General features: G+C 47.8%; 10 protein-coding genes across 10 annotated transcripts; 6 read left to right on the forward strand and 4 right to left on the reverse strand.

Annotated features, from left to right (window-relative positions):
• Window positions 1-107: 107 nt before the first annotated feature.
• LTR84_004723 (uncharacterized protein) lies at window positions 108-1262 on the forward strand (the record flags this gene model as incomplete). Its single annotated transcript, XM_064848298.1, has 1 exon — window positions 108-1262. One exon carries the CDS (start codon window positions 108-110, stop codon window positions 1260-1262), a length of 1155 nt encoding a protein of 384 aa, XP_064710922.1.
• Window positions 1263-2321: 1059 nt separating this feature from the next.
• Window positions 2322-3446, reverse strand: LTR84_004724 (uncharacterized protein; the record flags this gene model as incomplete). The annotated part of the gene is made up of 1 exon (XM_064848299.1): window positions 2322-3446. One exon carries the CDS (start codon window positions 3444-3446, stop codon window positions 2322-2324), a length of 1125 nt encoding a protein of 374 aa, XP_064710923.1.
• A 608-nt stretch (window positions 3447-4054) lies between these two features.
• On the forward strand, window positions 4055-5094 carry LTR84_004725 (uncharacterized protein; the record flags this gene model as incomplete). Its single annotated transcript, XM_064848300.1, has 2 exons — window positions 4055-4321; window positions 4399-5094. 2 exons carry the CDS (start codon window positions 4055-4057, stop codon window positions 5092-5094), a joined length of 963 nt encoding a protein of 320 aa, XP_064710924.1.
• Window positions 5095-5359: 265 nt separating this feature from the next.
• LTR84_004726 (uncharacterized protein) lies at window positions 5360-6856 on the reverse strand (the record flags this gene model as incomplete). Its single annotated transcript, XM_064848301.1, has 1 exon — window positions 5360-6856. One exon carries the CDS (start codon window positions 6854-6856, stop codon window positions 5360-5362), a length of 1497 nt encoding a protein of 498 aa, XP_064710925.1.
• Window positions 6857-7756: 900 nt separating this feature from the next.
• Window positions 7757-8359, forward strand: LTR84_004727 (uncharacterized protein; the record flags this gene model as incomplete). Its single annotated transcript, XM_064848302.1, has 2 exons — window positions 7757-7958; window positions 8013-8359. 2 exons carry the CDS (start codon window positions 7757-7759, stop codon window positions 8357-8359), a joined length of 549 nt encoding a protein of 182 aa, XP_064710926.1.
• A 2349-nt stretch (window positions 8360-10708) lies between these two features.
• LTR84_004728 (uncharacterized protein) lies at window positions 10709-11697 on the forward strand (the record flags this gene model as incomplete). Its single annotated transcript, XM_064848303.1, has 3 exons — window positions 10709-10992; window positions 11045-11226; window positions 11279-11697. The coding sequence occupies 3 exons, from the start codon at window positions 10709-10711 to the stop codon at window positions 11695-11697; spliced, it is 885 nt and encodes a 294-aa protein (XP_064710927.1).
• Window positions 11698-12231: 534 nt separating this feature from the next.
• LTR84_004729 (uncharacterized protein) lies at window positions 12232-14222 on the reverse strand (the record flags this gene model as incomplete). The annotated part of the gene is made up of 4 exons (XM_064848304.1): window positions 12232-12377; window positions 12453-13231; window positions 13259-13742; window positions 13796-14222. 4 exons carry the CDS (start codon window positions 14220-14222, stop codon window positions 12232-12234), a joined length of 1836 nt encoding a protein of 611 aa, XP_064710928.1.
• A 475-nt stretch (window positions 14223-14697) lies between these two features.
• On the forward strand, window positions 14698-15238 carry LTR84_004730 (uncharacterized protein; the record flags this gene model as incomplete). The annotated part of the gene is made up of 2 exons (XM_064848305.1): window positions 14698-14907; window positions 14969-15238. 2 exons carry the CDS (start codon window positions 14698-14700, stop codon window positions 15236-15238), a joined length of 480 nt encoding a protein of 159 aa, XP_064710929.1.
• Window positions 15239-15918: 680 nt separating this feature from the next.
• Window positions 15919-17715, forward strand: LTR84_004731 (uncharacterized protein; the record flags this gene model as incomplete). Its single annotated transcript, XM_064848306.1, has 7 exons — window positions 15919-15963; window positions 16016-16041; window positions 16092-16378; window positions 16444-16543; window positions 16595-16966; window positions 17018-17291; window positions 17353-17715. The coding sequence occupies 7 exons, from the start codon at window positions 15919-15921 to the stop codon at window positions 17713-17715; spliced, it is 1467 nt and encodes a 488-aa protein (XP_064710930.1).
• A 1168-nt stretch (window positions 17716-18883) lies between these two features.
• On the reverse strand, window positions 18884-20802 carry LTR84_004732 (uncharacterized protein; the record flags this gene model as incomplete). The annotated part of the gene is made up of 4 exons (XM_064848307.1): window positions 18884-19588; window positions 19643-20102; window positions 20157-20494; window positions 20611-20802. 4 exons carry the CDS (start codon window positions 20800-20802, stop codon window positions 18884-18886), a joined length of 1695 nt encoding a protein of 564 aa, XP_064710931.1.
• Between the last annotated feature and the right edge of the window lie 843 nt (window positions 20803-21645).

Raw genomic sequence — 21645 nt, forward strand, 5'->3', positions numbered from 1 at the left:
TAAGTGCAAGCCTGTCGTTACTTGTTCTCTCCTAAACACTCTTTCCTTCATCACAATAAGATACCTCTTGGACAAAGGACAAAGCCAACTAACCCACTTAGGCCATAATGGCGACAGCTCATTCAAATTCGACCAAGCACGCCAGGCGACGGAAGATTGCAGATCTTAGCGAGGAGCAAAGGGAGCGGAAGCGGAATACCGATCGGCAAGCTCAGCAGGCTTTTCGTGAAAGGATGAAAGTGCAGATACAGGACCTAGAGGAAGAAGTCGAGTCAATGCGACGTAACGCCACCGAAAATGATCGAGCTTGGAAGGCCGAGAATGACCGATTACGCAACCAGGTCCGGCGTCTGAACGCCCAACTTGAACAAGTCAGAGCCATGGCGAGTCGAGACTACCAGCCAGTGCTTGATTTAGATAATGATCATTCAATGGGCAATTCAGAGGATTCGGAACATCGTGCTCAACCAGATGATTCAAGTGCGGGAGCGGGCTCGCCCGACTCGACCATTGAAGTCCGCACAGGAAATCCAGAGCCATTGTCCCAAGGAGATGACCAGCCGCTCCACCCTGAGTTGGACCTCCAGCCTACTAACGCTGGTCTGGAGGAAGATTCTTGTGGGATGACAGCAATCAAGCCGACAAGCGGAACCAGTGGGAGAGTGCTTATCGACCATGGAGCATCGGAGGTTATGCCGAACGATGTGAGGGACAACATTGTCACAATTGATCCAAACTTGCAGATTGACAATACAAGCGACATCCTCCTAGGTGCTTGTCATGGAACAACACCGGTGGGATTAAGAGGTCCTAGCCTGCCTCTTACTCCTTGGATGCTAGAACCCTCAGCTTCTAGCCACAGTATGTCACCGAGAAGTCCCGGTACCGGAGTGCATCTACGACGTGAGGTTCATGATTTTGTATGCCAGCATGAGCGTACATGTCCATTCGATCACATCTTAGTCAATCTACTAGATGCACAACGCTTGTTACTGGCTAATGGCTCACCTCTTGACGATGCTGTTGGCCCGTTGCAGGCTGATGTTGCCGGCTTGTTCTATCCAGAGAAAGCCTATCGCAGCCATCCACTCAGCCGTGTCCTGGTGGAGATGATGCAAACCTTTGCACACGTTGAACTACCAGAAAGAGCCGCCTTCATGTATAAAATCCACAAGACAATGCGTGTAAGTAGAAATCAGAATGTCAGCAGAGCTACGCTGATCAATACAGTGGCACATCGCGCCAAGTCGAGAAACATATAATGTGCTTCCAACGTGGCTACGTCCTACGGTTAAGCAAATTACGACGCCTCATGCAGCATGGATCGATAACATTCCGTGGTTCGTTTGCAAGCCTGTTATCTGGATATCCCGAGTCTAACTGATGCTGCAGGCCCGGGGTCAGGGATCTGCTGATTGAGTACCCGCATAAGTACCCATTCACAGAATTTTCAGAAGTTTACTCGCTCAATGTAAGTATATGTTGGCCGCACAGCCAAGAGGATATTCTTGTGGATCTTGAGAGCGCTGGCAGTCATATCTACTCTTCTCGAGCGGTACTAAATCCTATCTTCGAGCGACATATCCGGAATTTAGATAATTGGACAGTGAGGAAGCCCTTCGAGGATTGCTACCCAGAAATGAAAGAAGCAGTGTCATCCCGCCACTAGTAGTGTGGTGTGCGCTTCATGCTTTGGTGTATAATATTCGAACTCTGCTCCTCCAGCGGCTTGAGAACATCATAGTATAATTAATTGTAAAAGCAGTCGATCTGGCCCATAAGATACAAGATCTTTTCATTTCCTCTGTACAACAAGCGCTGAAATTACAAAAGACTGTTCCCAGACGACTACACACATAGGCAACAAGAGCAAGAGCCGGTGCGTCCACACCAAGCCATGCGATTTCTCGGCCAATTCCGTCTGTGGCTTGTGACATGACTAATGGCAAGCAATCACGTCAGGGATTGATCAAGCTACAGCATACCACAATCCATCACAGCTTTTGTCTAGATATCGTGAAGAGCAAAGGTACGGAGGCATCCTGCAAAAACGGGTACCTGTGCCTGAGAAACCAGTATTGTTGATGATCATACCGATCTGCAAGCCAGGTAGCTAGTTGGAACAGGCAAGAGCCAACAATCTAGCGACAAATTATCTAATAGGTTTGGCAATCAACTTTTATATTCGATCCACCAAATTTGACACGCGCCACCTCAGTACAACAATGCCTATACGTACCTTAGCTCCGGCTAGGCAGGAAGATTCGAAACAATACATATTGCCAAGCTATCATCCTGCAATACCATATGCCACACAGTACTCACACTCTCACTCCTGGAACTAGTTGTAGCTGGGACACCTGATACTGTTCGCTGAAAGAATAATCGATATATCCCACCGAGGCTTTCGGAGTATAGAACGTCGCACGATTGTATGGGTACAGAGAGATCGCATTCTGGACCCTAAAGGGCAAATCTGGATTGGCAACATAGTGGCGGCCAAATGCAACTGCGACCGGCACGTCACTGTATTTCTCAGCTGTCGCAGCAGCTAATTCAGGGGAAAATCCACCCGCCAAAATTGTTGCTCCACCAGCACCTTTCCATATATCGAGTAGAAAGTCGACTGACTCGTCTGGGACTTCAACGGTTTCCGAGCCAGATATACGAGACTGCACGACGTGGATGTATGCCAGCTTGAGATCTCGTAGTTTGCTGGCCAGATAAGAGAATTGAGGGACTGGGTCTTTCATCCTCATGCTTTGGAACGGGCTCCAGGGACTTACGCGGTACCCAGTACGATCCGCACCGATCGCCTCGGCGACAGCTTTGGCGACCTCAATTCCAAACCGCGCCCTGTTCTCGATACTACCGCCCCACTGATCGGTCCTCTTGTTGGAAACATCCTGCAGGAACTGGTCGCACAGATATCCATTTGCACCGTGGATCTCAACACCATCAAAACCGGCGGCAATGGCGTTCCTTGCAGCATTCGCATAGTCGGAAATGAACGATTGAATGTCGGCCTCAGACATTGGCTGGGGTGTGGCGTGCTCTGGACCAATGGAGATATCACTTGCAGAGAGCACAGTGTGACTGCTTCGTTGTAGGATCTCCGGCTCGGCGGCTCGACCTATAGCCCACAACTGGCACACGATAAAGCTATCATTCTGGTGTACTGCATTAGTTATTTGACGCCAAGCTTGGATTTGAGCGTCGTTCCAGATGCCAGGCACGTTGGCGAAGCCTCCAGCTTGTGCGGAAATAAAGGTACCCTCGGTGATTAAGAGACTGCCCGGCGTACTGGCCCTTTGTTGGTAGTATTCTTTTACCATAGGCAGCGGAACATTATTGTCATCAGCGCGAAATCGCGTTAGTGGAGCAAGGACGATGCGATGCTTCAATGATAGGGCGCCAACTTGCAACGGCTGGAAGAGAGCAGACATAGTCGCTGGTGATAATGGATTGGCTGTGAATGCCTTGGAGAGCTCGTTACGAAGCTATGAATTGATGGCTGTCTTTGGATTATCCGAACCCACCGAGTAATCAGGGTTGAATATATTCGTCCCCGTCGAAGAACTTTACATCTGTCAATTAGTAATACTCCAAAACTACTTTCGGTACGGGATAACGAGATGAAAAGCAGCCGAAACCTTAGAGCAAAAGAAAATGAAAAACTTTCAGGTCGCGAAAGTCTACAAAAACTTAGTAGTGAAGGTGGAATAAGACCTGACTCATGCCATAAATTTTATGGCGTATGCACATTGGTCAACGGCGACCGATGCGAGAATACTCGCCACAGTCACGCTGGCACTCTGCCTCATGAAACTCTTTGGACTACCTGTGCCGTACCGTGGTTCTTCAGATCAGTATCTGGTAACAATACCGGCATCAAAATCTAGCGACCTGGAGTAAGTCTATCTATGTGGCAGTCTTCGACAATTTTCTGCTTCACCAGCTAGAGCCGGCGGAGGCAGTCTACGTCTCCGAGGGACGGAGCTATTTATTCTTGTCTCTGCAATACGTACGCCCCTATTTGGCAGTCGCTGACACGATGGGAGAAGTTATCAACACAGTTGGGGTGCTTGGGACTGGTGTGATCGGTGCAAGCTGGGCAACGCTGTTTCTCGCGAAGGGACTGAAAGTGATCCTTTCCGATCCAGCATCAGGTTCGAAAGAGAGCTTTGAGAGGTACCTAGATGCCGCATGGATTGCTCTCGAGAAAGCTGGAATGTCTGATATGGGCCGGAAGAACAAAAACAACTACGAAGTGGTTGACAGCTTGCTGGACCACATAGGAGATATCGATTTTGTGCAAGAGGTATGACACTCAACATCAAGGCATAATATAAAGTCCAAGCTACGTTCATGTCACTAACAAATTATCGATGGTGTTAGAATAGCCCTGAGCGGCAGGACCTCAAGACTAAACTCATCGCCGAGCTTGATGCCCATGCAAGACCGGGAATAATCATTGCTTCGTCCTCCTCGGGCATGCCCGCATCTAGCTTCATTTCACAGTGCAAGAATGCTCCTCAACGAATTCTCGTGGCCCATCCCTTCAATCCTCCCCATCTCGTCCCTTTAGTCGAGGTTGTACCACATCCAGGAACAGACGAGCGCACAGTCAACAACGCTTTAGAATTTTATCGCAATTTAGGTAAAAGACCAATACTCATCAACCACGAAATTCCCGGGTTCGTCGCCAACCGTCTTCAAGCTGTTGTAAACAACGAAGCTTACAGTCTCGTCAGTAGAGGTATTGTATCAGCGGAAGATCTGGACGCGGCCATGGCGACTGGGCCCGGTCTACGCTGGGCAGTGCATGGCCCTCTGGTTACTAATACTTTGGGTGGTGGAGGCGGAAAGGACGGGTTCTGGCAAAGACTGGAGCGTTTGGGGCCAGGCATTCGAGTATGGGAGCGTGACATTCTTGCTCATCGATTCTGTTGGACGGAAAGTGAACAGCGCGCGCTGAAAGACAAGGTTGAAGAGTATCTTGACCACATTGATCTGTCGGAGGTCAGTACCCAACGGGACCAGGCCCTCCTAGAAATGCTATGCGCAAGGCGAAAGAGCGATTGCCACGTCTGAGGATCACATTGTCAGATGTGGACCATGTCGGTATTTAGTGTAGCACTCTTTTTTCTAATATTAAATGATTGTGATTGACATCTGGGATTAAGGTCTTCAAACAATGGCTACAATTTAACTAAAGAAAGTGATTGCTTAAATTTCTGTCAATGGCTGCATGCCCAAAAAGCTAGTTCCAGCACTATTCTGGCCTTGATCATAAGTTTTCATGCTTAAAAAGCCTGCGGCGAAATGTTCAGCTTGTATCACAAGGTCAGACTATGGTCTACTTTATACCACCCATTGTGATGCTCTTGAGAACTTGGTACTCTGACAGGCCGTACTTACTGCCTTCCTTGCCATACCCTGATTCTTTGACACCGCCAAAAGGTGATCCGGCCTCTGAGAGTTTGCCAGTGTTGACACCAACCATGCCCACTTCCAAAGCCAACGCGGTACGCCATACCCGCTGATAGTTTGAAGAAAAAAAGTATCCGGCAAGTCCAAATTCAGTGTTGTTCGCCATCTGAACCATATCTTCTTCGTCCTCAAACACGATCACCGGCATCAGAGGTCCAAATATTTCTTCCCTTGCCACGGCCATTTCGCTGGTGATATTCGTCAAGATTGCAGGTTCGATGAAATTCCCGCCAAGGTCGTCTCTGACTTGACCACCCGCCACAAGCTTAGCACCTTTGTGTAAGGCATCTTCGATAAGAGATCTCACTTTCAGAACAGCAGCCTTGTTCACAAGTGGTCCATTCGTGACTTGCGCATCGAATGGAGAACCTACTATTAGTCCGCTCACTTTTGAGACCAACCTCTCCAGGAAATACTCAGAAATACCACGCTGAACAAAAACCCGATTGGCGCATATGCACGTTTGTCCTGAGCACCGATACTTGCATCCCATCAGTTCTTCAATGGCGGCATCCACATCGGCGTCATCGAAGATAATGAAAGGGCTATTCCCGCCAAGCTCCATGGAAATTTTTTTCATCGTGCCGGCCGCAATTTGGGTAATAATCTTTCCGACACCGGTAGAGCCTGTGAAACTGATTTTTTTGACCTTTGGGTTGGTATAGATTTCCTCTACCGCCTTTCTATTCTTGGTAGTCACCACTTGCATCACATTAGCAGGAAGCCCTGCCTGGACACCAAGGTATGTCAAAGCCAAGGCGCACAGAGGTGTTTCGCTTGGTGGTTTGATCACAACAGTGCAGCCAGCGGCGATAGCTGGTGCGACTTTTCTCGTGATCATGGCCAGGGGGAAGTTCCACGGTGCGATAATTCCACAAACCCCAATGGGCTGCTTTACGACAACAATATTGCTGTTCGGGAATGATGAAGGTATCACATCTCCATATGAGCGGATTGCCTCTTCCGCAAACCAAGAAACCATCGCGGCGCTCGAGGCAACTTCGGCTTTGGCCTCGGGCAAAGTCTTCCCGTTTTCCAAGGCAAGCATCTTGCTCAGATCGTTAGAGTGCTTACGGATCAACGCTGCCCAGTCCCGGAGTAGTTGCGCTCGAGCATATTCTGTGGTTTTGGAGAAGCTCTTAAACTCGATTTCAGCCTTGTCGATTGCAGTCTGAAAGTCCTCCACTTCCATATCGGCAACGTTAGCAATCGCCTTATTGGTCGTCGGATCGTACACTGGGAAGGTTTTGTTGCCTGACACCCACAGACCACCGATGAAGGCTTTCTCTCGTATGAGTTCGTCGACTTCCAGAGCATGTTGAAGGCTAGCGGGATGTTGAGAAACTAAGCCTGCGTCACCCATTTTGCTGCCTTGAGACTTGGGTTGAAGACAAAGAGCGTATATTTCTGGCACTGAAACAATATCTCAGATCAAATCCACGAAAGCCAGGTTTAGTTCTATATACTTTGAATCGATTGTCCTCTGCATACCAACTGACTCAGTGTAGAGTCTCAGCTTTTGATAGGGAAAAGTGTCCCACTAACTTCCCCGTAATCTCCACTTCGATTAGAGGCTCGCCACATTGTACCATCAACATGTGATTAGTCTCAACTGCTGTGTCCATTTTTAATCAGTGGCTTCCACTGATCGTGTGTCTTTCAAATCCAAGCAGGCGGGACATTCTCGACCGCTGTAATAATGGCCGTCACTTGGAACCTTTAAAGAAAGTATCATACGCTTTCTACCTGAGCACTCGAATTCTCCCCCAAAACTATGGAGGGTAAATCGGTATGCGATTGTCACTAGGATTCACTAAATCTGCCTATGAAGCTTCTTCCCTCGCGCTATCTTATCGACCTAGAGCCCCAGGATGTGAGATCGACTGATCTAGGTGCTGAAAGGAGTTAGCTATCCGACAGAGTTAGACAGGTCCCCGAGTGGGTAATGCCCTTCAGTGGTCCTCATGCGGACCTCAAGAACACCAAACAAATCTCGGCTGAGAGAAATAGATGTCATGAGTCATGTCAAGGTAGACCACTTGCGGTTAGAAAGCTAATTTCACTGTAATGTCCCGTGTTTCCGCGACATAGAAAGTCTATTTATGTCCAAGGGGTAGAAGGACTTCTACATATTCGTGCACAATCCTTTAGGGCAAGTGAAACCTTGACAAGCATTCAATCCAAAAGCCGAGAATATCGTCTTTGATTCTCTGGAGCACAATCCTTCTCGGACATACTCGAAAACCATAAGTGACCTGATATGATGGCGTTGACTTCCGCCTCGAAATTTGATAACGGCGCGAGCAATGAGCAGAATAAGGCCGAAATCTTACATCATGAAGCTGAGAAATTTGGCGAGCAAGATCATAACAGTCAGGTTGGAGCGGCGCTAAAGAAGGTGGATAGGCGTCTTCTACCGATGCTGACTTTATTATATCTCTTGTCATTCCTGGACCGAGGGAATGGTGAGCATGTAGCCAACTGAAGGATTCTTCAACTGCTGATCAGTGAGCTTCTAGTGGGCAATGCACGAACTCTGGGAATGCAAAAGGACCTCAATCTTACCGACACGCAATGGAACTTGTGCCTTACCATATTTTTCTTTCCATATGCCGCTTTCGAAGTTCCAAGCAACATGATCCTGAAAATTTTGAAACCAAATGTGTGGCTTACCGCCCTACTTGTTGCATGGGGAACCACGACCACTCTCACAGCATTGGTGAAAGACTATGGTAGTCTCCTAGGCGCAAGATTCTGCCTAGGCCTTGCAGAGGTGAGAACATCCAGAATTCTCAACGATATTGTCTTCAAGAAGCTTATGCCTAGTCGCAGTCCGGCTTCTTTCCTGCTGCTACTTATCTCTTAACTTGTTGGTATTGCCGGCACGAGATGCAGGGTAGACTATCTGTCTTTTTTTGCGCAGGATCCCTAGCTGGTGCATTTTCTGGCTTGCTTGCATTTGCAATCAACAAGATGGATGGAGTGGGGGGATTGGCCGGGTGGCGATGGTAAGGCTGTTAAATCTCCCTATTCGTAGGCTTCTGACGAAGTGTCTCTAGGATCCTCCTGCTCGAAGGCATGTTGACCGTTGTTGCGGGTGTTCTGTGTCTCTTGGTTCTGCCGAACTCTCCTGCCACAGCCTCATTCTTAACGCCCGATGAGAGAGAACTGCTCATCAGGCGCCTCGAGAATGACACTGGGGGCCCTGGTACAGTTCAAATTGCGGAAAGATTCAACAAGAAGTACTTATTTGCAGCATTGTCAGACTGGAAAATTTGGCTTTCAGTGCTTGTATACTGGGGAAACTCAATATGCACATATGGGTGAGCATAGTCGATCAGCCTACCCCTTTGACGGACTGATAACATCAGCAGATACATTTATACCTTGCCAACGGTGATTCATCAGCTAGGATATTCTGCCTCTGATGCTCAGCTACTCACAATCCCTGTTTATGTTTTTGCAATGATCGTGACGATTGCGGCCGCATTCTTATCTGATAGGACACGAAATCGATCCAATTTCATCATATATCCTTTCATGTTGGCGGCAGTTGGATACATTGGGCTCATCGCAATACCACATCCGCGTTTACCTGGCTTGACTTATGGTATGCTCTTTGTTGTGGCAGCCGGCTTGTATCCAACTATTTGTGGTATCATCTCCTGGAATGGTGAGTATTTTCCCGTCACATTTTAGTTCATCGGGGGCTAATTGAAAAAGCAAATAATCTGGCAGGGTCATGGAAGCGTTCAATCGGTATGGGTCTCCAGATCTCTGTGGGAAACTTTGGGGGCGCAATAGGCTCCAACATCTTTCTTGCTAGACAGAAACCCAATTACTGGTTAGGTTACGGGTTTTCGTTGGGTATCATCTTAGTGGCAATTGTGTCTGCATTTGTACTCAAAGTCTTTTTACGACGAGAGAACGTACGGCGAGAATCGATGCCGGCTGAGGAGATCGTGGCACGATATACAGAAGACGAACTTCTCCAATTGGGCGACAGAAGTCCTTACTTCAGATATACGCTCTGAGATGATGACGCCTTATGAGACAGAGAAAAAGTCATATTCATGCAAACTGCTGGTTATCTCGTCGCAGGGGTTTGTTCCAAGGCGCCGAATGCTGACAACTTATGCTCGATATTACCCTACAAATCTTAAATAGCTGAAGCTTCCCCCTGACACTGTCAATGAGGGCTTTGACTGTCTGCAACCTTTCATACACTGACCTGAAACGGCCATACACAAAAAATTGATAGAATCATTTGCATAAATCAATTGAATGAGTAAGCTCTTATTATACAAAAGAGATCTGTAACATGAAGACAGTGTATTATGAGGGAAGTGTGGTAGCATCAGTGGGTCAATTCGAAAACTGCACATTAACAATACCTCTTAGAACTTAGTAATGTTTCTGGTGCCCAAAATTGTGGAAGTCATACTGGGCATCAAGTTTCACAGCTCTTCGAGTGTAACTGGTAGGCGACATGAAGCTGAACCCTCAGTCATGACATGAGCCTAGCTTATGGTGCGGTGCTGCTAACATCATATAGTGCCTGAATATGTCACTACTGAAGCAACGTTTGGGAATCTGGATGAATTAACCTCACACAGGAATATGAAGGTCCGTCATCTAGTATTGGTTGATTGGTTGGAAGTCACGCCGTCTTGGATGCGAATGCCCTGTCGACATGACTCAGGTACGTTCAGATACACCTTCTCCACACCAGTCAGTCTCGTGGAGTTGACTATGACTGAGAGGCAGGCTTCAGGCATATCAAGTGGCTCAAAAGTAGTAATGCCCACTGGTCACTGTGTACTTGGTTATTCGCTGTCCCACTGAATGGGGTTCGTGCGAGTATTCTCACTGCTGTTACGTGGCATCACGTGTTTCGTTCGCGCAGAGTGGCATTCAAAGTTGAATACGATGTCCTCGTGCATGCAAATAGTGCAAGTAGCAATCCTGGCCAAGTGAAGATAAAACAGTTTCAAATACATATACTGTAGTGGCCAGCGTTGCAGCTTAGAGTGCCATTCTTCGTCCTCTCCTTCTTCCTCGTCGGTGCAGAGTCGAGATCAAGGCCAAGACTTGTGCTTTACGATCTCCCCTCACGCTCCAACCTTGACACCACCACGATCAATTCCAAATTTCCGCCGAGAAAGCTCGTACTTAGTGTAGACCATCATTTGGCATCTCACTACCCTTACCGAACATGACAAAAGTCTGGCTAGTAACTGGATGTTCGTCCGGCTTAGGCAAACTATTGGTGTTAGCCATCGTCGCGAGGGGCGATAGGGTTATTGCCACAGCTCGCAATGTGGCTGCGTTGAAACAATTCGAAGACAACCCAGGTGTAAGAACATTGCAACTTGATGTAACCGCGGAGCAAGATATTATTGATGCTAAGGTCCACGATGCTCTGGGAAAATTTGGCCAAATTGATGTATTAGTCAACAATGCCGGTTTTGTGGGTTCTGGAGTTTGGGAGGAGGTGAGGTGAGATGAATTTAGCTTACGACAAGTAGCGCATTCTGACACTCTCATACAGTCACAAAGATGCCCTTAGGCAGTTTGAGACGAATTTCTTTGGTGCGATGAACATGACACGAAGCGTTCTGCCGCTTTTTCGCTCTCGCAAGTCAGGAACCCTACTCTTCGTGAGTAGCATCGCAGCGTGGCTAGGAGTCGGCGCAGGAGGTTTGTACTCCAGCTCGAAATTCGCGCTCGAAGGTTAGAAACCCGGCGACTATATGGCCACAGCCAAGCTGAATATGTGCAACAGGGGCCGTGGAATCTCTCCATGACGAGGTCAAACATCTTAACATCAACACTCATCTCCTAGTTCTTGGGCAGTTCAGAACTGAGATCTTAAGTGCTGACCGTGGGCTTGCACGTCGCTCGGAGAACCCTATTCCAGAGTACGATGCAATTTTCGATGCGCTTCTCCAACGACAGATTGCCACTGATGGCAAACAACCTGGTGATCCTCAACTCGCTGTACAAAGAATTGTCGATGTTGTCCGGCGAGAAGGGGTACTGCACAATGTCGAAAATTTGCCTCTGCGGATTCCGTTGGGATCAGATGCCGTGGAAATCATGCGACGCAAATGCGAGGAGACAATGCGCTTGCTGGATGACCTCGCGCTATTCGCCAAAAGTACGGATTTCGCAGATGTACATGCTGTCCCCAGTTACAGATGATGAGAATTATAGGAAGGTTCTCCTCGTCATGGGCAAACGAAGACACTCTTGTGCCCAGGACCATAGAGAATGAGGTCGACTAGACTGGCTTGTACAAAGGAACCTCATAAGGGTATCTCTGACACTTTATAGCCCGGTCTATCCTGATGCTTCATGTGGTTTAAAGAACAGAAGAACAGTCGTTTTAGCTGGAGATGGTTGTGAATGTATCAAATATAGAAATGAATAATAAATAATCATGGATCAGTGAACACCAGTTCTTTATCGATATAAGCCAGCTCGAAAGACAACCCAATTTAGCCCTTAGTTAGGTATAACGGTCTCGTAAATATGACCTGCTAAAGAAACGAGCATAGAAAAAGCGTCCAAGCAACGAAAGAGAAATTTCACATTTGCAAGTGGCAATAGCTGTGGTGTGAGCCAGGACATTCTTACTCTGATCCATAATCCAGCCTTGCTTGCTAACCAATTTCGCAATCACTTTCGAATTTCCGGCTCGGCTCGACTCTGCCTCGTTGGCTCTCATTTGTTGGCTTAGATTCTGCCTCTCCGCAGAAAGATATCCGGAACGTCAACATACTTGCAACGCAAATATTCTGCCAGATTCTTGCCAAGTACGTCGTATGTGGAGCTTGAGGCTACACCTCGATCTAAATGATCTTTGAGGAGGAAATGGACAGCTATCCAATACGTCAGCAATGACCCAATTGGACCTCACTTCATTTATTGCGCGTTCAAGCCCAGGTGACACTTACCGTGAATGTTTGGCAATTCAAAACGAAAAATGGGTTTTCCTGTATCGTCATCCCCGAGAAGCTCTCTGATCCTTTCCATGCTGAGCGTGTGACGAAGCCAATCCCATTCGTCTGCATTCCGGACAAAGAACCCTACGTTGCAGTCTGATCCCTTATCGCCCGATCGAGCATGTACTACAGCTCCTAACGCTGTCCTCGTCGTCTTCCCAAATGATGCAAAATCGATAGCGTCTGCCGTATTATATGATGCTTGCGAATGAAGAAATTCAACGGTATCAACGGGTGGCTCAATCGGAATGGATATTCCCTTGAATGGAACATGGCATACATGTTTAGCATCTTTCTGAGGGAAAAGAGCTACCCAGTACTCGTAATATGGTTTGGGAGTTGCTTGGCGAGCGTCCGTGGCAAAAGTAGCACCAGGGTAAGTCTGCATGATGTTGTCGGTCAATGGACGGAAGAAATTGGCCCAAGAAAGTGCCTCTTCGTCCTTTGACTGAGCGAAAATTCGTAGGTCGACGGTGGCACTGTCTTGATTGGAAGGATTCTCAGGGCAAGAGCCATTGATCCGGAATTTCAAGCAATGGTATTTAGATTCGTCGAGAAGGTGACGCGCCTGTCTCTCCAGCATAGCCGCCTTTTCCTTGATATCAAGCCCGCACAAAAAGTAGTGCAACTCGGCTTGGTAGCCGCCATGAGCAGTAATTCCAACCTTTGTGGTTGGAGGTGGTTTCCGGCTTCCCACATTTGAAACGTGGCTAACTGCTGTGAGCATCGGTCTAGATAAAGCATAGAAAATTACTCACACTCTGTTCTCACCTCGTTGCTCCATCTTGATCTCGTCGAGAATCGCCACCACATCCGAGTTGTAGTAAAATGGACCCTGAATTTCGTAAAGCAGTTGAGCTTTACAAGTATCTACAGTTACCATGCCGTCTCGATTTTTTTGTTGGCTGACGATGAAATGACCGTTTGACTCTATCTCGACCACGGGAAAACCTATATCAAGCGACCGTCCTGGTAGGCTCTTGAAGCCGGAGAAGTTACCGCCCGTCACATAGGTTCCACACTCAATCAAGTGACCAGCAACAAAGGCATGAGCGAGCTGATCGTAATCTGATTTGCCCCACCCGTAGTAGTAGGCAGCACATGCAATGGTTGGAGATGCGTCAGAAACTCGACCACATAACACAATATCTGCGCCGTGCCTGAAGGCCTCGACGATGCCCCAGCCTCCCAGATATGCTTGGGCATAGATAGGCTCGAATTGCCAGTCGGCAATTTGTTGACCTGTATGTAATCAGTAAAGCTAACGCCGAGTGCATGAGAGTCTATCCAAATACCAGTTGTCAAATTGGTGAAGCCGTTGCCCAACTTCAAAGCCTTATCCACGGCGTCGAAAACTTCGTCGCCCTCAATCCAAGCAACCTTGAGATTTAGGCCTTTGGAACTGATGAGCTCGACCAAAGTATTATGTAATTTTTGGGTGTCACTTGCACCGGCGTTGACAGCGACTTTGATGTGGTTCTTCTCCAAGTGTGGTAACGCAGGGATGATGGCCTCAAGAAACGATGGCTCAAATTCGTCGGACGTTGCACTGTTACCGATCTTCGATCCACCTCTTGTTGTCATATTGTATTCAGACAGCCAATCGCCTACAATAAAGTCGAGGGGCTCGTTTTCAGCCAGGCTAGCGAAACCACACCTGCGATCGGTCACCGAGCCTGAAGCGGATGCTATTCGTAGCTTGGGCACTTCTACCGAACCCATTGCGCTGACGATAATCAAAGCTCTCCCGAAAGTAGAAAATCTGGAATTTGCACGAGAGTGTAGGGCGCGTGGAAGGATATGTTAGAACAAGAATCAATGACAACGATATGTCCACCCTATATTGAGTCCGATATCAAGTCCGAATTGCCAAGCTCGAATCTCATGCACTCCGTCTCTGGGAAAGATGAGCGGACGGGGATCTTCATATTTCTACACACAGTCTGCCATGATTCATGCCCATTGCAGTCAAATCCTTGACTGTAGGCATGTGCGCCATGACTCATGCAAGCTGCCTCGGGAATTGGCGTGGTTGATCGCGCGCGGGGAAGCTGTCTCTCACAAACTTGGCACCTCCATAGTTGACAATGATTAGAAACGGGGACATATCTAAGTCACCAGCGTAGTTTCTTACAGAGAGTATATCGCATCATACTACCATCGTGTCTTTCAATCACCGATACCTTGTTGTATAACAATGACATTCAACAAGATTGAGCACAACTTCACTTACCATGAGCTCGACTATGCTCATGGGCCAAATTACCAACCTTGTATCAAAGTCTCGGTCTTCTTCAAGAAAAAGGCTGATATAAACTACGAGACGTTTTTTGGTCATTGGGCGAGTGTTCACGCCGACCTTGCGGTGGCGTGCAAGGCATTTGCCCCCATTCAGCGATATGTCCAAGTACAGCTCCCAAAATATCTCCAACCATTCCCTAAGACTGAAAGCTGACTTCTCGCCAAAGCATCATCAAACACCAGAGATGAAAGAACGCGCGAAGAGTCTCGGAGAACAGTTTCTTGACTATGATGGCTGCGCACAGCTCTGGGTCAATTCGTGGGAAGATTGGATGTCCTTCTACAACAGCAAAGAGTACGCTGCAGCGCTCGGTCCAGATTGTGATAATTTCATGTCTCTACCCATGACATATATGGTTGGGTACGAGAATCTTGTTGTGGGAGATGCGTCAGCCGCGATAGGTGGCAAGGATGGCCTTAGAAAGAAGGATCTCTGAAGGTGGGCAAAATTAGTCCAGGTGCACGCACCGACGTGATATCGAACGTGCGTGTACTTCCAGGCTAGGAGCCACACCACTGTATTGTCTGAGCTTTGGATATTGATTAGCTTCATGAAGTCTCGTTGTTAATATCTGTAGTTAGAGCCTACTCTTGAACGTTGTGAGAGTGAGCATGTGTGTCACTGATCATTCACACATCTTCTCAGGGGTTAGCTGAGGAATTCTCTGCCAGAACACTTCAAATATTTCTTTTCTGTACATCATATTTTCTGTTTTCATGTCTATTGGGGGTTTGGTATGCGGAACTGGCTTGAACGTAAGCTTCAAATCCCCTCAGATGAACTAAGCTATAGAAGTCTAAACTTGTTTACAGTCTCAGGCAATTCTCACACGCCACCGTCGCAGATGCAGAGCGCCACGCTCCCGAATGCTTCGGACACTACTGTAACGGGCATGTCGAGTAGTCCCTAGCATGAGTCATGTATGAGGATCCCTAGGCGAGCTTCTAGTGAATAACTGGCATTGGTAGTAAATGGCGAAGTACTGCAATGAACCTAAAAGCAGGCTGATCATCTTCCGGCCTCATGTAAGAGCTGCGTACTTTGAACTTGTAGGTTCTCTCCCCAGATCTGGTTAACAACGTTCTCTCTGTCACACTGTTGCTTTCTGCTCCTCCGATGGACCTCGAGCCACATCTGACCCAGCTATTTATCAACAATCAAGCGAGTACACCAAGCTACAACGTCTTCTACTCCAGCTAACATTTTGGTCCAGTACGTTCCTTGTCGGAATTACAAAAAGTAGGTCACATAAGGCAGTCACACAGTCAAAAAATCTAAGGTCAAACCAGAATTTCGGTCTTCAATCCAGCGAACGAGAGCCTTGTGAGCGACCAAATACCTGTTGCAGGAGAAGAAGATGTTGAGGCAGCAGTGGAGGCAGCAACCGAAGCGTTCGCCCTTGGATCTCCGTGGCGAAGAATGCTTGGCATTGAGAGACGCGACCTCATTTTGAGGTTCGCCGACCTCTTAGAAGCAAACAAAGACTTTCTGGCATCTCTGACCAGATTGACCCTGGGAGTTCCATTCAACCACTTCGGGAAGGGGGAGATTGACACGGCTATTGCATGTTTCCGCTGTAAGTTACCTATTTCAATTGGCATATCTCGTCGTTCAGCTCGCAACTGCTGATGAACAATGAAGACTACGCTGGATGGATTGACAAGTTCGCTGGAAGGAACTTTCCTGCAGATGATGGATTCTACAAAATTGTCCGCAATGAACCTTTGGGAATTGTTGCCGGGTTCGTAACACGCATATGGAAGTGGTAAGAATCTACTGACTATGAGCTTAGGATCATTCCATGGAATAGTCCTCTTGCATCGGTTGCACTCAAAGCTGCTCCGGCGTTGGCGACCGGAAATGTGTTCATCTTGAAACCGAGTGAAAAGACACCTCTGATGTCCGCTGCTTTGGGGAAGCTGGTGCTCGAAGCAGGGTTCCCTCCAGGGGTGTTTCAAGTCTTGACCGGGGATGGAAGTACAGGGGAGCTACTTGCCAGACATATGAAAGTCGCTAAAGTCAGCTTCACGGGCAGCATTGCATCTGGAAAGGCAGTGCAAGTGGCAGCAGCGTCTAGTAACCTGAAGAGAGTGACGCTTGAACTCGGTGGAAAGAGCCCTGCCGTGGTGTTCAACGATGCGAATCTAGCGAACGCCGTAAAGTGGTATTGTTCATGGCTCCAAGGTTTTTGCTAGTTTAGCTGACTTCGCATTAGGTGTGTTGATGGGTTGACCAATAACTCTGGCCAGATCTGCTTTGCTTCTTCTCGCGTCTATGTCCAAGAAGAAATATTTGATACGTTTATGGAGGCATATGTAACAGCGTTCAAATCCAAAGCCAAGGTCATGGGTGATCCCGAAGAGGAAGGGGTTGAAATTGGACCAGTGGTAGACGAGGCTCAGTACAACCGAGTTATCAATATTATTGACTCTGCGAGAGATGCTGGCGATGGCACCTTATTAGTAGGCGGCAAGACAAGATATGGCAAGGTTAGTTTAGTCTTTGATGACGTTACATTACTGGTGGAATTCCCACTGACCCTTCGTCTAGGGATATTTTATCGAGCCTGCGGTGTTCTCACACACCAAAGACACTGCTTCAATCTATCGGGAAGAAATCTTTGGTCCAGTTGCGGTCGTCAACCGATTCAGCTCAGAGGAAGAAATTATCAAACGGGCAAACGACAGCAAATATGGTCTGATGGCAGGCGTCTTTACTCAAGATATCAACCGTGCGCTTCGCGTGAGCTCGGCAATCGACTCAGGTGTTGTCGGAATCAATTGCATCAGTACAGTGAGCATGAGCTGTCCTTTCGGGGGAACAAAGGAGAGCGGAATAGGACGGGAGATGGGTATAGATGCCCTCCGAGCCTGTACTGAGCCAAAGACCCTCTTGATAAATCTCGACTTTTGAGCAGATCGAAATTAACGTAACTGCTGCCAGTTGTCTTGGTACCAGTGTGTTGTCAATGTTTTTGTGCCATGGGCGTGGTTGGTTGGTCCAAATAATTGGTCGCTTGAATTTTGCACAAATCTAGTCACAGAATACCCCTCGCAGTTTCAACATACTACACATTGCCAAGGGGCACGAATTGCAGTTGATCTTACTCATATCCTTTAATTGCCTGCGACTGACTAGTCTCTGTTATCGCTGAACTTTTCACTGGCCGTCATCGATACGTCTTGGTGGCGCAGCTCATTTGCGCTTAAGTATAGAAGCTCACAACGTTTTCAGAATGGCTAACAGCTTGGATTCTAGTTTGACAACGTGGGTAATATCATCCATGAGTACACACTTGAATTGAAGGACCAACAGTGGTTCACGAAGTCAAGAAATATATCTTCAGACATGGCGAATCTACCATCTTGCATGACAATGAAAGGCACGAAGCTAGTGCCGATGTATACATGATAAATTGTCACTCGGAAACTAGATATCTCTTCTCTATACACGTCTATTCAATCCGTGCTACGCGTGTCAACCACGAAGATCTCCATGTTGAGTGATTCAAGCTTTAGCTACTACCACAACGCGGCGAACTCCATGGAGAACAAAACCCGGGCTACCAGATACAATTCTATCGCAAACGGGCCATGAATGCCACGGGCCACGAAGACCCATGGCTTTTTTAAGGCCACGGAATACCAAATCCTCGGATCACAAGAACCGCGGATTATGAAAGCTACGGATTTCGAATTCCTCGGATCAAGAGCACCACGGACTAAGATTCCACGAAAACCCATCATCGTGGGACAAATTCGTGGTGGTTGCAAGCAGTTCAAAACCGGCGCAATTTAGGGGAAGCGACATGACTCATGTCACCATAAATACCTTGCTTACGCTCCTTGCAAGAGGTCAAAATGGGCCTGAGACGATGTTTCCCCCCTGAGCATAACGCAGATCGCAGGCTCAGCCTTTGAACCACCTCGATCACGGCTAAGTTGTGTACATTAGTGCTACGTACGTCTAAGGACTACGTGAATGGTATATTCTACAATACATACTCAGCTCGACAGCTGACTAAGCATCATATATCCCTTGAGCACCATTCCCTTTTTTGTGAACCACTGGGATCGGAGAACTACTTCTTAATACCAGTTTGAGTCTCAACATGTTCCCTTGCTAACGCTTTCTGCTTAACCAAAGCGGTGACGAAAATCCCCATGGCTGCAATCCCCGTACAAGTGATCCAGAGATTTCTCAAGCTCCAGGCAAAGGCCTGTTGGACCACCAGCTTTTGCGCCTGGTCGGAAATGGTGCTTATCAACCCGATTTTGGTTGCTGCATCAGGGCCTGAAAGTTCTTGGACCATGTTAATTGGCAGACCACTTTCGCGTAGATACGAGCTTTGAAGCTGTATGCCATTCTGGAACAGGACACCACCAATGATTATCGAGAGGGCAACGCCAGTACCTCGCATAAATCCTAGGGTCGCGGTCGCGGTCGCCACGTCATCTTGAGACACGAGCGCTTGGAGCGCGATAAGGGGAGGATCGAAGAGGAGGCCGATTCCAAAGCCGGACACGAGTTGAAAGGCAGCGATGGATCCGATCGACGATGCAGCGCTAAGATAGATGTATAATCCATTCCCAAGGGTCATGAAAACTACGCCAACCCAGATGAGGTTGAGATATCTGCCGAAATGGTGAATGAAAATCCCGGAGGCGGTGGCTGTCGCGGCTTCAATCATTATCAGTGGAAGGAGGAGAACTCCAGAATAAAGGGGTGAAGCCCCTTTCGCAGCCTGGAAATAAAGTGGAAGATAATATTCTGCAGCAGTGAGGACCTATAGTTATCGTCAGTGAACCTTGTCTTTGCAAACGGTTTCGAGTTTTCGTACGAAATGTTGAATGAAAACAATCAGTAGACATGCAGTATTGGACTTCTGGCGGAAAAGACCAAGAGGCATGATTGGATGGCGTGCAAATCTGCCTTCATTGAAGAGGAACAACCCGGCCACCAGGCAACCGAAGATGACCAGGCAGATCACTTGTGGAGAACCCCAGGGAAATGTTGTTCCTCCAAAATTCAACCCAAGGAGTACCATCACCATCAGCCCTATGAGTGAAAGGCTCCCAGCCCAGTCAATAGCCTTGATACCGTCGACGAACTTAGTCTTCGGGTTATGGACATCAAGGAAGATCAATAGAAGGCTGAAAGCTACTCCGCAAACAGGAAGATTTATCCAAAAGATAAATCTCCAGAGACTTTTCTGAGCAAAGGCACCTCCAAGGACAGGACCAAGACCACCAGCCACGGCCCAAGTCACCTGGAGAAGTCCAAGAAAGAGTGGCCTGGTCCTGCATTTATTTGTCAGTGTATACATTTTGGGAGTAAATTGGAGAGCTGTGAACCTCATGCTAAACAAATCCGAGATCACAACGCTGACTAGTGAACCCACACCGCCACCAGACACTCCCTGCAGAGCGCGGCCTGTGATCAACATGGCCATGCTGGTCGATAGAGCACATAGCGTCGAGCTAGCAAAGTAAAGGGCAACGGTCAACAGTAAAATCGGCTTACGACCCCATATGTCTGACAATTTTGTCCAGACAGGGCCCACAGCAGTTGTTGCAATCACGTATGCAGCTCCAATCCAGGAGTATCCAGCCGCAGAATTGAGATCCGCACAGATTGTAGGTATTGCGGTAGCCACAATCGTTGTGTTTAATGCGGAAATGAAAGTCGCAGCCTGACATGATACTTAGCGACGGGTTTTTCCACCACGTGATATAGTAGTGAGAGATATCAAATTATGTGCCTGATGAATGAAAAGATACGGAGCACATGTTCGAGTGGGCTACTTACAAAAAGAGCAGTCATGATGGAAAACATTTTCAAAGTGCTGCGTGGTTGTGCAGGTTGAGGTCGTTCTTCGTCGCTACTTCCAGGTCTCTTCATCTCGCTGTCCTTGGTGGGAACGCCAACAACAGAAGGCATTGTAATCATGTCGATTGAATCAATGGTACTCCCAGCAACAGGAGTAACTATCGACGCCATCGTAGGAGCAAAAGCGGTTGCTTGGGCGGGCTGTGAACTGGAATGATAGCTGCCACATATAAAGAAAAGCCCAGTCTAAAAGTGATATGCAGGCGAAGATTGTTGCGTTCGAAAGGAAGAGAGCCCTGAATCCGGATGCTGTTACATGCGTAGGTAGATAAGGCATGACAGAGATGATGCCCTATTTATATTTATCCGAAATTGGTGGGAAGCAAGTCTTGATGTTCCCCTCAGTTCCCCCGCGCCCTTAACTAGAAGTCTCTCCCATTAGGTAGATCTGTACCGCCCTGCAACACTTTCTCTGCAACCCAAGGCTGGTGCCTTCAAGCTTAGCGAGAATGCATGATCTCGACCTTGCCTGATACATCAAACTTGACTACCATGAAACCCTCTACCTTGCAGCGCGGGACATTTGCTTCCGACGATGGGCACTGTTCACGAGATATGTTCGGCACCCTCTAAGAAGTGCCTCACTTAGTGTTACTTTAATCTGTAATGACCAACTCGTCCACGCCGCCGGCGACCTTACCTGACCGGGACATTACACGATGGATCCACTGTCAATGACCACTACCATCATTACTGTGTTACAGCTCACATCAACACTCGCAAGCTACATCAGTGAGGCAAGAAATGCAACAGCAGAGCAGAAGAAGGTGGCAGTGGAGGCTGGCAATCTCTACGCTCTCTTGACCAGTCTGCGGTTAAAAGTGGAAGAAGCCCGGTCTGACGATCCTTGGTTTAGCAGCAGACAGAAGTCGAGAAAGGCAGGGAGGGCGGGACAAGTATTCAAGACACAGAACAGTTATTAAGCCTGTAAGTACAGGTGGTCCCCCACGTCAG

Source organism: Exophiala bonariae, assembly GCF_035927105.1.
Source record: "Exophiala bonariae strain CCFEE 5792 chromosome Unknown scaffold_2, whole genome shotgun sequence".
NCBI classification, from domain to species: domain Eukaryota; kingdom Fungi; phylum Ascomycota; class Eurotiomycetes; order Chaetothyriales; family Herpotrichiellaceae; genus Exophiala; species Exophiala bonariae.